This window comes from Alternaria arborescens (genome assembly GCF_004154835.1).
Source record: "Alternaria arborescens strain FERA 675 chromosome Unknown contig_4, whole genome shotgun sequence".
Lineage (NCBI taxonomy): Eukaryota > Fungi > Ascomycota > Dothideomycetes > Pleosporales > Pleosporaceae > Alternaria > Alternaria arborescens.
Genome location: NW_021167859.1, coordinates 1,507,324 through 1,520,338, shown reverse-complemented (window position 1 = coordinate 1,520,338; position 13,015 = coordinate 1,507,324). Strand labels below are relative to the sequence as shown.

At 52.6% G+C, this 13,015-nt stretch overlaps 5 protein-coding genes across 5 annotated transcripts; 2 read left to right on the top strand and 3 right to left on the bottom strand.

Moving 5' to 3' along the window:
* Positions 1-2,075: 2,075 nt before the first annotated feature.
* AA0111_g2625 (hypothetical protein) lies at positions 2,076-3,168 on the bottom strand (the record flags this gene model as incomplete). The annotated part of the gene is made up of 6 exons (XM_028648417.1): positions 2,076-2,349; positions 2,397-2,468; positions 2,591-2,653; positions 2,779-2,798; positions 2,883-2,955; positions 3,119-3,168. The coding sequence occupies 6 exons, from the start codon at positions 3,166-3,168 to the stop codon at positions 2,076-2,078; spliced, it is 552 nt and encodes a 183-aa protein (XP_028510296.1).
* A 544-nt stretch (positions 3,169-3,712) lies between these two features.
* Positions 3,713-7,488, top strand: AA0111_g2624 (DNA-directed RNA polymerase I subunit; the record flags this gene model as incomplete). Its single annotated transcript, XM_028648416.1, has 4 exons — positions 3,713-3,715; positions 3,772-5,898; positions 5,963-6,965; positions 7,016-7,488. The coding sequence occupies 4 exons, from the start codon at positions 3,713-3,715 to the stop codon at positions 7,486-7,488; spliced, it is 3,606 nt and encodes a 1,201-aa protein (XP_028510295.1).
* Positions 7,489-7,751: 263 nt separating this feature from the next.
* AA0111_g2623 (hypothetical protein) lies at positions 7,752-8,449 on the bottom strand (the record flags this gene model as incomplete). The annotated part of the gene is made up of 2 exons (XM_028648415.1): positions 7,752-8,168; positions 8,225-8,449. The coding sequence occupies 2 exons, from the start codon at positions 8,447-8,449 to the stop codon at positions 7,752-7,754; spliced, it is 642 nt and encodes a 213-aa protein (XP_028510302.1).
* Positions 8,450-8,672: 223 nt separating this feature from the next.
* Positions 8,673-10,742, top strand: AA0111_g2622 (Phospholipid:diacylglycerol acyltransferase; the record flags this gene model as incomplete). The annotated part of the gene is made up of 3 exons (XM_028648414.1): positions 8,673-9,026; positions 9,118-10,522; positions 10,594-10,742. 3 exons carry the CDS (start codon positions 8,673-8,675, stop codon positions 10,740-10,742), a joined length of 1,908 nt encoding a protein of 635 aa, XP_028510301.1.
* A 347-nt stretch (positions 10,743-11,089) lies between these two features.
* On the bottom strand, positions 11,090-12,974 carry AA0111_g2621 (hypothetical protein; the record flags this gene model as incomplete). The annotated part of the gene is made up of 3 exons (XM_028648413.1): positions 11,090-12,347; positions 12,397-12,608; positions 12,666-12,974. 3 exons carry the CDS (start codon positions 12,972-12,974, stop codon positions 11,090-11,092), a joined length of 1,779 nt encoding a protein of 592 aa, XP_028510300.1.
* Between the last annotated feature and the right edge of the window lie 41 nt (positions 12,975-13,015).

The following is a 13,015-nucleotide window of genomic DNA, read 5'->3' as shown; positions in this document are numbered from 1 at the left end:
GATTGTGATTGCCAACCAGCTATCAATCTCTCAGGTGAGAAGATATTTTACGTCTGTAGGGATCCGAGATGGAAATGGCGAAAGGGAATCAGAGGTAACGATGTAGAGTAGAGCAGAGAGAAACCGAAGAGCAGGGTTTCCGAACTGCTCTTATGACGATATACGCTCGAGAGGGGAAAGACGTGACCAGGGCTCAGCCACAGCCAAGATGGCCCTAGGCCGTCGGTAATCCGCACCCCGGCGTGCCCACTCTTGACGGGCGAAGCGGAGCTTGGTGACGATTACTCTGCTTACCACGACATCATTGGTTGACGGGAAGGACTTTTCGAGCTGGTGATTGTTCTCGCTGAGGCGCAGTTACGATGGAAGAGACCTGAGTAGGGCAGCGCAGTTTCTAGCCCATTCTCGAAGACTGAAAAGGGACTATGCGACGAAGGATGGTGCTGCCTGGACGACCTTGACTAAGATGACCAGAGCGATTTTTGCTCGGTGGCTCTCGGAGACCTTTGGGTTGCTGCGCCTGTTGCTTTCGTAATGTTGTATCGAGTCCAGACAGGCTAAGAGTACGTATCTCCGCCTCTTAGTTGCGAGACATGCGTGGCCGATCATGTCAGCAGTGCGCATGAGGTTTTCTGTTGCGTGTTCACTTAGCTGCCGATGTCGTGAGATGGTCGCACCACACGTGGTTCATGATACTTTGTCGGGTGCTCTCGACGGTGTTCTTCGTGTGACCAAGGCTGGCCGATTGGAAAGATCGCAAGTCGCAAGGCCAGTGAGGATCTAGCCATTGTGCGAGTCCTTGAGAGGCAACGGAACACCAACGACCCCAAGATTCTCCTGAGGTGCTTCAGCATGCAATCACTCGTAACACATAACTCGAACGACGGGGTCTCATTACTGCTTCATGTACTTGTACAGATGAACCCGCCCACAGCAACCATACCCCACACCCTCAGAGCGCCACATCCACTCAACCCTACGCCACAAACCCTCTCCCTGCCTGTACCTATCACCATCGCGAACTTCTACCCACTTCCCCCTCCACCCCTCCAGCTCATCGGTTGTCCATCCAAGCATGCCATTCCTCTCAAGGGAAGACAGGGGTTCGCATTGCTCAAACACCCTTCAGCCAATCACAAGCCCTCTACTCAGAATTCCCTGGGAGACGCTAATGCAGGATGAGTTGTTCAATTGTTGATGGCATGGATTTTGCTTGGGTCCCACCCCGATTTTCTGCCAGCGGGTGAGTTGTGCGAAATAATAGTTGTTTGCTTTCCTCTTATGCATTAATCCTCTCCTCTTTTCCCCTCCCTGCCCGGTGGAGTTGTTCGTTTTTGTTGCAATATTTGGCGCCAGTTGCTGCTTGCGCGGCGCTACAAGGTACCGGAGGCATTGAACCATGTGCAACAGGGGAATTTGAATGGAAGAACGTGAGGAGGCCTGCTTGAGGAAAGAGCCGCGACGAGCGCCTGCGCACGCAATTGCACTGTATTCCTCGACGAACACGTATCCGGACAGCTTGTCATTACGAGGCCGATTGTCGCGCCTCTGCGCATATGGCATACCAAGGTCACGAGGGTCAGGACAGCACTAGTCCACGGTCGACACACGACAGAGACGAAGATACCATTATATCGCTGCAAACTCAGATCACTCCTTATGGAGCGGAAGAAGGGACGAAGCATGCGCAGCCGTACATGTCATTCATACATGGACCAAACTCTTCTCGTCTTTTTTTAGCCGCTACATGTTCGCTGGAATATGGAACAAAGAGGATGATACATGATGAGGAAGGAGCAGTCGCCGTCGTAATGATATGAAAAGAAGTAAACGTGTCGAGCTGGGGAACTGGAATGGCCATCGCTAGCCTGCAGAGCGATCTGCCCGTCTTTTCTTCCATCAAGTCGTAAGAATCATTAAAGATGTCATGTAAAGCTGACGACCGTAATTCGTGAGAACGTAGGCACGTCAACATCGTGAAGTTGCGAAAACACCAAACCCAGTCGAATGCGTCGTAAACGGCACCTGACCGACGCGGTCACGTTACGTCGGTCGAATACGAACAACACAATACCTCACTTGCTGGCTCGGGCGATCAACCACTGGAGAACAGCATCGAGGTTGGTCTCCTCTTTTGCGCTGATGCCGTAGCAGCTCACCTCTCGGTGCGACACTGACTTGAGGTCGAGCGCTTCGATCAGCTCATCCACCGAGAGCTTGTTGGGTAAATCGGACTTGTTGCCCAAGACCAGGAGAGGAATGCCTTCTAGAGCCGGCTTCTCCAACAGGAGTTTTAGCTCCTCGCCAGCCACTGGCAGAGCCTCCTTATCAGCAGAGTCGACGATGAACCTATGGCAATGAGCGACAGGATGCTATCACATGCAGAAGAGACGTACACAATGGCATTCACACCGCGGCAGTACCGCTCCCACATGGAACGGAACCTAGGTTGGCCTCCGAGATCCCAACTGTTGCCGCTGGTCAGCAGATGCGCCTCCGGACTAGTAGACCGTCCTGCACCCCGCAAGGCTGGGCTTGGCGCTGCAAGAGCCGGACATGCGTGACCAAGGAGAACATGGGAAGCACTCACCACTTCAAGGTTACATGACCTTTCTGGACGCGCTTCATATTGAAGCCAACAGTCGGGATGGAGCTAGGACCAGTCAGCGCTTGGCCCAGCTACGATGGCGTTCATGGTTGCGCAAAGCAGTAGCTTCGGGACACGGATGAAACAACGTCGCCGCCGGCTCGCACAACTCGGGACGGATGTAGACCTACTCGACAGTAAACTCTCCTCCCTATACACGGATGGGTCAGCTTGAATGCATCGAGACTGATGATGTCGATACAGGAGGTTGTTTCCGCATCAGGAAGAGACTCACCGCCAGAACTCTCAACAGCGAAGTCTTGCCAGCGTTTTGCAACCCGATCATGGTGATGTCCATCTCAGTCGCCCTGTACGGTGTCAGCGGTCATCAGCCAGGCCATGTTATCGTCGCCCGTGATCTTGCTTTTTCGTGGGCGCAAGCTGAGCAGTTGGCAGAGTATCAAATAGCGCATCAGGCAGGCATCAGAGCGATGGCATTTGACATGGTAAGAAAAGGACAGGTAAGCATACCAGAACAGGCGGAGCAGCCAGTCATAGATGCGACGGAAGAGGTTCGCCATGGTGGTTGTCAGGGCGATTTCTGACTCGGTGCTGTTGTCGTGATCTGGTCGGGAGGAGTGGTGATGTACGGGCGATGGAGGGAAGTCTGGGAACCTTGATCCTTGCTGCGGGGCATGTAATAGGCGTGATCGCCGTAGTCTTAGCAGCAGCAACGGGCAAATGAAGTTAGTTTCCAAAGTAGAAAGCGGATGCAAAGAGCGCAGGCAATGCTGTGAGGAAGTAGAGAAGCAGAGCTGTGCCGCCCTAACGAAAGCCCGGAGTGGTTCACGCTGCAGCACAGTGATGGAGCCGCCGCGGCGTGTGACTTTGGCCAGCGCGCTAGGCAGGGGTGGCCTATCGGACTAGTCTAGTAAAAAAGTTCGAGATTGGCGTCGCAACTTCACAATCGCGCTGCAGCTTGCCAAACGCGACCGCCCCAATACTCTGGGATAATATATTCTGCGCATACTGCTGCGAGTTGCGCCTCTTGTTCCCGGTCTACAGTGACAAACAGCCACCTGCACAAACCATGGCGCCTGCCGCAAGGGCCGATAGCCCGCAGGAATGGTCGACCAAGGCAAGCGACTACTTTTTTCGACATTGACCAACCCCATATCTAATAGGTAATCCAGTTTGACACACTCAGGCGGCACGACCTGTTCCGCAACCCTCCCAAAGACAAGACGGCATATCCCACGCTCGCTGCCGCAGTGGACCCCCACATCAACTCGTTCAACACCATCTTCACTCCCGGCGGCCAGCTAGCTCAGGGCATACGAGACATTGGCACCAAGATCTTCCTCGATGGCGACCCATACGCCGCTCCAGAAGACGTCGGCCAGAGAAACCGCCTCTCTCTGCGCATCTCCGACGTCTTCCTCGACAAGCCAGTCCTGCCGCCTTCCAACAAGGTCGCGCTCAAGAACCGAAATATCTATCCCGCCGAGGCCCGAGAGCGACATGCTTCATACCGCGGCAAGATGCGCGCGCGACTCGAGTGGCGGGTCAACAACGGAGATTGGCAGGAGGACGTCGTGGATCTCGGCGGCGTGCCCGTCATGCTGAGATCGAACCGCTGCCAGCTTGAGGGCATGTCGCCAGCGGCACTAGTCAAGGCGAAAGAAGAGTCTGACGAGCTTGGCGGCTACTTCATCGTCAACGGCATCGAGAAGATTATCCGTCTCCTCCAGGTCAACCGTCGCAACTACCCCATGGCCATCAAGCGTGGCGCCTTTACCAACCGTGGCCCCGGTTACACCCAGTTCGGTATCCAGCTCAGATCGATGCGACCCGACCAGACCTCGCAAACCAACGCCCTGCACTACCTCAGCGACGGCAATGTCAACTTCCGTTTTTCATGGCGCAAGTCCGAATACCTGGTCCCCATCGTCATGGTGATGAAGGCCTTGGTCGAAACCAACGACCGCGAGATTTTCGAGGGCCTGGTTGGCGCCGCCGGCTCAGAAGGTCTGGAAGAGAAGCAATTCGTTACCGATCGCGTGGAACTGCTACTCCGAACATACAAGGTCTACGGGCTGCACACTAAGGCGAAGACTCGCGCGTATCTTGGTGGGAAGTTCAAGGTCGTACTTGGTCTGCCAGCCGATGTCACCGACGAGGAAGCCGGTACAGAATTCCTCCGCAAGATCGTTCTACCTCATCTAGGCTGCGTAAATGTCACACCGAGCCAGGACGCGGACAAGTTCAGAATGCTGCTGTTCATGGCCAGGAAGCTCTATGCTTTGGTCGAAGGCGACTGTGCTGTCGACAACCCGGATGCCGTCCAGAACCAGGAGATTCTGCTAGGCGGCCAACTCTACGGCATGATTCTGAAGGAGAAGCTGGAGGAGTGGCTCAACAGCTTTCAGCTAGTCCTGAGGGAGTGGGGAAGGAAGACGGAGTACAAGCCCTTTACATCTCAAGATTTCACCAAGGATTGGAACTCGAGGATCCTCCGAAGAACACAAATGAACCTTGGTCAAGCTATGGAGTACTTCCTCAGTACAGGCAATTTGATCAGTCCGACTGGTCTCGACTTGCAACAAACATCCGGATATGTTGTGGTTGCTGAGAAGTTGAACTTCCCACGTTTCATCTCCCATTTCCGAATGGTGCATCGAGGTGCTTTCTTCGCCCAGCTCAAGACAACCACGGTTCGTAAATTGCTGCCGGAGTCATGGGGCTTCATGTGTCCTGTCCACACCCCTGACGGTAGTCCTTGTGGACTTCTCAACCATTTCGCCCACAAGTGCAAGATCGCGACTTCCAACCTCGATGTCTCAGCAATTCCCAATCTCGTTGCACAACTGGGCGTATCGAGCAAGTCATCTGCCTCCCTGGAAGCGAGTGTGGTTGTCCAATTAGACGGTCGTGTCTTAGGTTTCTGCTCGCCAAAGCAAGCCAAGGTCATCGCGGACACGCTTCGTTACTGGAAGGTTGAAGGCTCACACAATGTACCATTGGAGATGGAAATTGGTTACATCCCCGGATCCAACGGTGGCCAGTACCCAGGTGTCTACATGTTCTCACAAAGCTCGCGAATGTACCGACCTGTCAAGTACTTGCCTCTCAGCAAGACAGACTACGTGGGACCATTCGAGCAACCATACATGTCGATTGCATGCACGGATGCCGAGATCGTATCCGGTGATTCAACGCACGTGGAGATCGAGCCCACGAACATCTTCAGTATCATCGCCAACCAGACACCCTTCTCGGACTTCAATCAATCGCCACGTAACATGTACCAGGTAAGTTGTAATTGTTCGAAATGCATGTGAGACATACGCTGACTTTATACCTCCACGTTTTCAGTGTCAGATGGGTAAACAATCGATGGGTACACCAGGAACTGCTATGGCCTACCGAACCGACAACAAGACCTACCGCTTACAAACTGGTCAAACTCCCATCGCTCGGCCTCCATTGCACAACGAGTACGGCATGGACAACTTCCCGAACGGAATGAACGCAGTTGTGGCTGTCATCTCCTACACCGGATACGACATGGACGACGCTATGATCTTGAACAAGTCGTCACACGAGCGCGGTTTCGGCCACGGCACTGTTTACAAGACGAAGATTTGTGACCTCGAAGAAGGCAGCCGAAGGAATCGATCAAGCAGGACAGTTACCAAGCTGTTTGGCTTCGCTCCCGAAGGCTTAGTGAAAGCCGCGGCCAAGGAGACTCTCGATGATGACGGCCTTCCTCGCATTGGGACTATGCTGCGATCTGGCGACGTCATTGCTGCATGGCACACTGTTTCGTACGACCCAGCTACCGGCGACTACATCAACCGCGACGGTCAGACGCAGTTCTTCAAATACAAGGACGATGAACTCGCTTTTGTCGAAGAAGTCCGTATCATCGGCGCTGAGGATGGAGCACAACCATGCCAGAAGCTCAGCATCAAGCTTCGCATTCCTCGTTCTCCTGTCGTTGGTGACAAGTTCTCTTCCAGACACGGACAGAAGGGTGTCGTCAGTCAGAAGTTCCCTACTCCAGACATGCCATTCTCGGAAAGCGGTATGCAGCCTGATGTTATCATCAACCCTCACGCTTTCCCCTCGCGAATGACAATCGGTATGTTCGTCGAGTCGCTAGCTGGAAAGTCTGGAGCACTCCACGGTATGGCCCAGGATTCAACGCCCTTCCGCTTTGACGAGCAAAATACTGCTGTCGACTATTTCGGTCACCAGCTATCCAAGGCTGGTTACAACTACTATGGCAACGAGCCTATGTACTCGGGTATCACTGGACAAGAATTGCACGCAGATATCTACATCGGTGTCGTCTACTACCAGCGTCTACGACACAGTAAGTCATTCTTCTAATAACAATCTAGACTTTTACTTACAGTTACGCAGTGGTCAATGATAAGTTCCAAGCCAGAACCACGGGTCCTGTGGTGTCCACGACAGGGCAGCCTATCAAGGGAAGAAGCAAGGGAGGTGGTATCCGTGTCGGAGAAATGGAACGTGATTCTCTACTTGCTCACGGCACAGCCTTCCTTCTCCAGGACCGTTTGATGAATTGCTCCGATTACACCAAAGCAGCCATCTGCCGTACCTGCGGCTCTTTCCTCAGCACAACACCAACTGTCAGCGAGTACGGTCGCAAGAAGGATAGAAGTGGCAAGGACATTACCATCCGTTGCAGAAGGTGCGCCGTATTGGCCGACAACACCAGCAGCAAAGCCGATCTCTGGATGGATGCACAAGGCCTGCGATACTCTGGTGGCGAAGACGTTGCTGTAGTTGCAGTCCCTGGTGTGCTCAAATTCCTTGATATTGAGCTGGCTAGTATGGGTGTCAGGCTCAAGTTCAACGTCGGGCCGTAAAGAGTTGGATGAATTAAGAAATGTAGATGAAGATGATCGAAACGTGTTTGCGCATTTTCATGGCGTATTCTGGTTAGTGGTACTTGTCAAAAAGTCGGTTTAGCAGCATTAATGGGCGTCTGGCGCACGAACGGATCAGCATAGACTGTAGTATGAATTGAAGCATACCCTTCAAGAATCTTGGTTTGTTGTTCTCGAAAGTAGCGGCTTGCGAGCCACCGAAAAAACAGAGAGGGTTTTCTTGTATGTCTTTGTCTCTTCTTTCAAGAGTAAAGTTCTGCATCGTCCATCCTCCTCATATCCGACATGCCACCCATCTCGCCATGCCCAGCATGTTCGGGTCTCTTAAGCGCAGTCCCCTCCTTCAAGTAGAGTATCAACCTAAACGCCGCGTTGCCATTCAGATAATATCTATGCAACCGTTTGCTCCTGATAAACCCCAATCTCTCGTACAGTTTCAAGCTCGCAGTATTCGACACCTCGGTCTCTAGTACTATCTCGTCGGCGTCGCGCGCGGTCATGGCATCAATGGCCAGTCGGACAAGTTGCGTGGCTATGCCTCGGCCGCGGTATTCTTCTTGGGTTGCGAGCATGGCGATGTAGCCGCGGTAGGTGCCGCTGCGGTGCGGTTCGAGTTTGCATGTGATTACGCCGATTAGAGTGTTAGTGGGGGAGAGGGCCTGTGGGTAGGAGTCAGTTTATCTGAAAGATAGAGGGGTGAAGAAGGGACTGGTACCATATAGCACAGGTCACCCCATTGGTACAAGAAATACCGGTATACATAGATACTGTAAGGCTCGGAAAGGTCTTTGGAGATTAGTTGGCGGATGGCGGGGAGGTATTGCTCTTCTTTCGAGGGCTCGTATTGGACGTATTGGAGGTCTGACTCGCTCAGCTCTTTGGCGTCGGTTCTCTTTGCCGGCGCGTTGCTTGTGACGTCGCCATCTTCATTGTCGGCCATGGCGCGTAGGACATGAGAGCGATGCGCGGCAAGTGGAGGGGCTTCAATAGCGGGAGGCTCTCCGGCTTGGCAGCATCAGGAACGTGCTTCTCCTGCATCCTTGTGCCGATCATTCCGTCACATGTCGGAGGTCTCGGTCTTTGGGAAAGATAGACAAAATCCCTCGTGGCAGGCGCCCACGTTTCCTTGAATAACCCCGCGTAGACATTACAACTTCGTGTACATGTCTTTTCTAAGACGCCGCTTCGGCGGTGGCAGCGCTGGCGCCGGCGACGATAGCGAGATCTCAACACCCGACCTGTCCCGCGAGCCCTCGCCCGGACCGGACGGTAAACGACCTGCGAACCTACGCCTGATCACCGCCGAGCAGCTCCAGACGCTGAAGAAGAAGGGCCAGCACAAGAAGCGAAGAAATGTATGGGTGTTTGGACTTGGAGGCCTGTTTGGGCTGCTGCTGGCCGGCTTCTTTGCCAGCAGTAACGACATGATTGATCTAAGCAGTCTGGAGGGTGTCAACCTCGAGAGCATCATGGAAGCGCTACCGGACAACTTTGTGAAGAGTGCGCAGCAGTTGCAGGTGCGCGATATTTCCGCTTCTTCCAAGAATCGACTGCACTACGGCAACTACGAGTTGTCAGGAATCGAGGCTGACTGCCCCAACTCAGTAGAAAACAGAACGAGACGCCGTAAACTACGATTCCTTCGCCGTCGGTCTCCATGCGCAGAAACAAGGCATAAAAGCCAAACATCCCGTCATCATGATTCCCGGCGTCATCTCGACAGGTCTTGAATCTTGGGGTACTGAAGAAAGCTCAAGACAATACTTTCGCAAGAGGCTATGGGGTTCGTGGACGATGATGCGCGCACTCGTCTTGGACAAGGTCCAGTGGAAACGGCATATTATGCTCGACAAAGACACGGGTCTTGATCCCCCAGGCGTAAAGCTACGAGCAGCCCAAGGGTTCGACGCAGCTGACTTCTTCATAACGGGCTACTGGATATGGAATAAGATCCTCGAGAACCTCGCTACAATAGGCTACGATCCCGGGAATGCCTTCACGGCGGCTTACGATTGGCGCATGTCATACATGAACTACGAGATCCGTGATCAGTACTTTACCCGTCTAAAGTCCCACATCGAAGTTGCAGTGCGCGTATCGGACAGGAAGGTCGTCCTCCTCTCGCACTCCATGGGCTCTCAAGTACTATACTACTTCCTACATTGGGCGGAAGCAAAGGGATACGGAAATGGTGGGTCGGGTTGGGTGGATGAATACATCGATAGCTGGATCAACATCAGCGGATGTATGCTCGGCGCATTGAAAGATATGCCCGCCGTCCTCTCCGGCGAGATGAAAGACACTGCCCAACTGAACGCCTTTGCGGTCTACGGTCTGGAACGTTTCCTTTCCCGCTACGAACGCGCCGAGATCTTCCGCGCAATGCCCGGCTTGTCTTCCATGCTGCCGCTTGGTGGAAACGCCGTTTGGGGCGACGAGAATGGTGCGCCTGACGACCTACCTGGCCAGAACGTTACCTTTGGCCCCTTCATTCGTTTCCGCAACGCCAATTCTACCATGACGCAAAAGAATATTACCGTCGACGACAGTCTGCCTTTTCTCTTCCGCAACACAGAACCCTGGTTCAAGAAGATGATTCAGTCATCTTACTCCCATGGCGTAGCGCATACCACCAAGCAGGTTGAGGACAACCAATTTATCCCCGCTAAATGGGTGAACCCTCTCGAGACGCGACTGCCGCTCGCTCCCAACTTCAAGATCTATTGCTTTTATGGTATCGGTAAAGATACGGAGCGTGGGTACTACTACCGCAGTGATGACGATCCTTTGTCGGGGTTAAATGTAACGCTCGATACCATGTACACCCAGGATAATGTTGACCACGGCGTCGTCATGGGTGAGGGAGATGGAACAGTCAACCTCCTTAGTTCAGGTTACATGTGCACTAAAGGATGGAAGATGAAGAGATATAATCCAGCCGGCGTCAAGGTCACAACGTTTGAAATGAAACATGAGCCTGATCGATTTAGCCCTCGGGGCGGTCCGAATACTGGTATGTTGTATCCTCTCTTATGTTTCTTGTTCTTGTTGTTGGGTTTTTGCTGACGAGACTTGTGAAACTAGCGGATCACGTTGACATTCTTGGGAGGATGTCATTGAACGATTTGATTTTGCAGGTTGCTGGTGGACGAGGTGAATTGATCAACGAGACTATTCACTCTAATATTAGGGAGTATGCCGAAAAGGTTAAGATCTATGAGGAGGAAGCGTGAATTTCTTAGGTAGTGGATGTGCTTCAGACCATGAGGTGGTATTATGGCTGTTACGCCTAGACGTCGGATCATGACCATGAGGACGAGGATGACTAGCGTGGTTGTGACACTTATGGGATGGTGGTGCGATTGATTGAGCCTGGAATGATACCATAGACTAACACTTGTTTTGAAGCCACTCTTTAGCCTGGCCATATACAATGAGCTCCACTGTCGTGGATTTTCCGGCATCTCTTGCAGATGCCATGAGCTTTGAAACGTTGGCGCAGCTACGTAGGTGGCAGGCAGTAACTCCATAAAACCTCATATGCGGTAAACTGGATATGTCTTCATATTCGTCTTCACCTTCAAACAAAAGGCAGCACAACATGACTTGCATGCTCCCCACCAACATGCACCAAGTGCACCCCTTTATTCCTCTCCTCCAACTCCACCTTCTTTCTCGGCCCAAACTCTTGTACAAGCGGATACTCACCACTAACTTGCACACTAATACTCTCTCCAGCCTCAAAATCTACACCCATGGCCCACAGCCCAATCTCCAACTTCACCACCTCTCCTGGAGTAATCTTTTGTACTTCGTCGTGAGTGTGGAAGGGATACTGCGGATGAATAGACCTCGAAGGATCGGTCTTGCGGTGCGAGGCACGGAGGATCCCAGTGGGTCCGTAATAAATCATTAGGTTGCTGTAGTCTGATTCTGGGATGTCGGCAGCGCTGTTGTAGGGAGCGGCGGACCAAGGGATGTTGATGGCGATCATGGGCTTGCCTTGCTTATCTAGTTTGCGGATCAAGACGTAGACAATCATGTCGTTGAAGTCTGGACACGACATGTACAGCACGGCTTTGGGTAGGCCCATTAGGCGAGTTGGTTTGTCGAACTTGAGGGTGAATGCCGCGTGGGAGATGGGCGAGGTGCCGCTTTCGGAATCGTAGGAGAGCGTGCTAGTGTTTTTCGGTGCACTGCTTTGAAGTGTGTTGTTGTCACTGAGGTAGAGGGTACGGTACTCCGTTCGCGGTATGGGAAAGTCTTCTTCGACAATGGGGTAGATGGCTTCTTTGTCGCCGTAGTTAAGCGACGACATGCGCACACGTGGTGTATTCTCCCAATCGTTCTTTTCGCCCTTGAGATAGCGGTCGAAGAAGGAAGCGAGCTCGTCGATGGATTCCTGAACTGCCCAGAGATCGTACCATTCTTGGTAAGGATCCCAGCGTAGCCACTTATCCTTGGTGTCCACTTGCATCCAGCCGCGTATTGAGCCCATCGTGTGGACAAAACTCGAGTAAGATGCGACGATGTACGTGGGGATCTTTATGCTTGCGATATCTGCCCTCTTATCTGCCCAGTAAGGGTTCATGGTTGATGACCGCCGGTACATCTCCTTGAAATCTTCGAGACCGTTCTTCCCACGAATAACGTGTTCAGTAATGAAGTCGAAAAGTCCATTGTCCCACGCTCCTCCGCGTACGAATTGCTCTCGGTAAAGGTCACCACAAGCTTCCCAAGGCGCTATGGCTTTGAGTGATGGGGGTTGTGTCGCCGCGATGAACCATTGTACGATACCGAGATGTGAGTTACCAGCAAGTCCGATCGAACCGTTACACCTGTCAATGGTCAATTTTGTATCGTGCTGGAGACTAACGCGATACCCACCAGTCCATTTTTGCCAGCTCTTCGATCACATCGTGCCCATCCTCGCCTTCTTGCTTTCCCATGATAACAATGTCTCCGTCTGAGTCGCCTGCACCTCTTGCGTCCACATTAACGACTGAATAACCACGAGGACAGTATTCCGCCGGATCTGGTCCTTCGAATCGCTCAAGACCACTGAGACAGCCTTTTGGCACGCCGCAACCCCATTTTACCTGGGTGGTATTAGTTACTGCTCTTGCTCAAAGTCAATTTTCATATGAAACACATACCTTTGACATCATGTCAATGCCCGTGTGTTTCTTGCCGAACGGACTCCAGGCCACGATCGCAGGCACCTTGACATCACTCTTGTCACTACTGACTGGTCGGTAGATATCGCAGTATAGAGTGCAGCCATCTCTGACTTTGACGGCCACGTCGTGTTCAGCGATCATATCTTCAGAGAGCGCGCGTGCCCCATCTCGACTTTGGTATCCTTTTGGAAGTGTCTCTTTGCGCGGGTTAAATCCTTGGTATCCATTCTCGCCCACCTTGGGTGGTTTGACCGCAAGATTGGCAACTTGGAAAGAGAGAGGCATGATTGAAGAACGATGAAAAAAAGATAGTAGCCTTTTGAGAG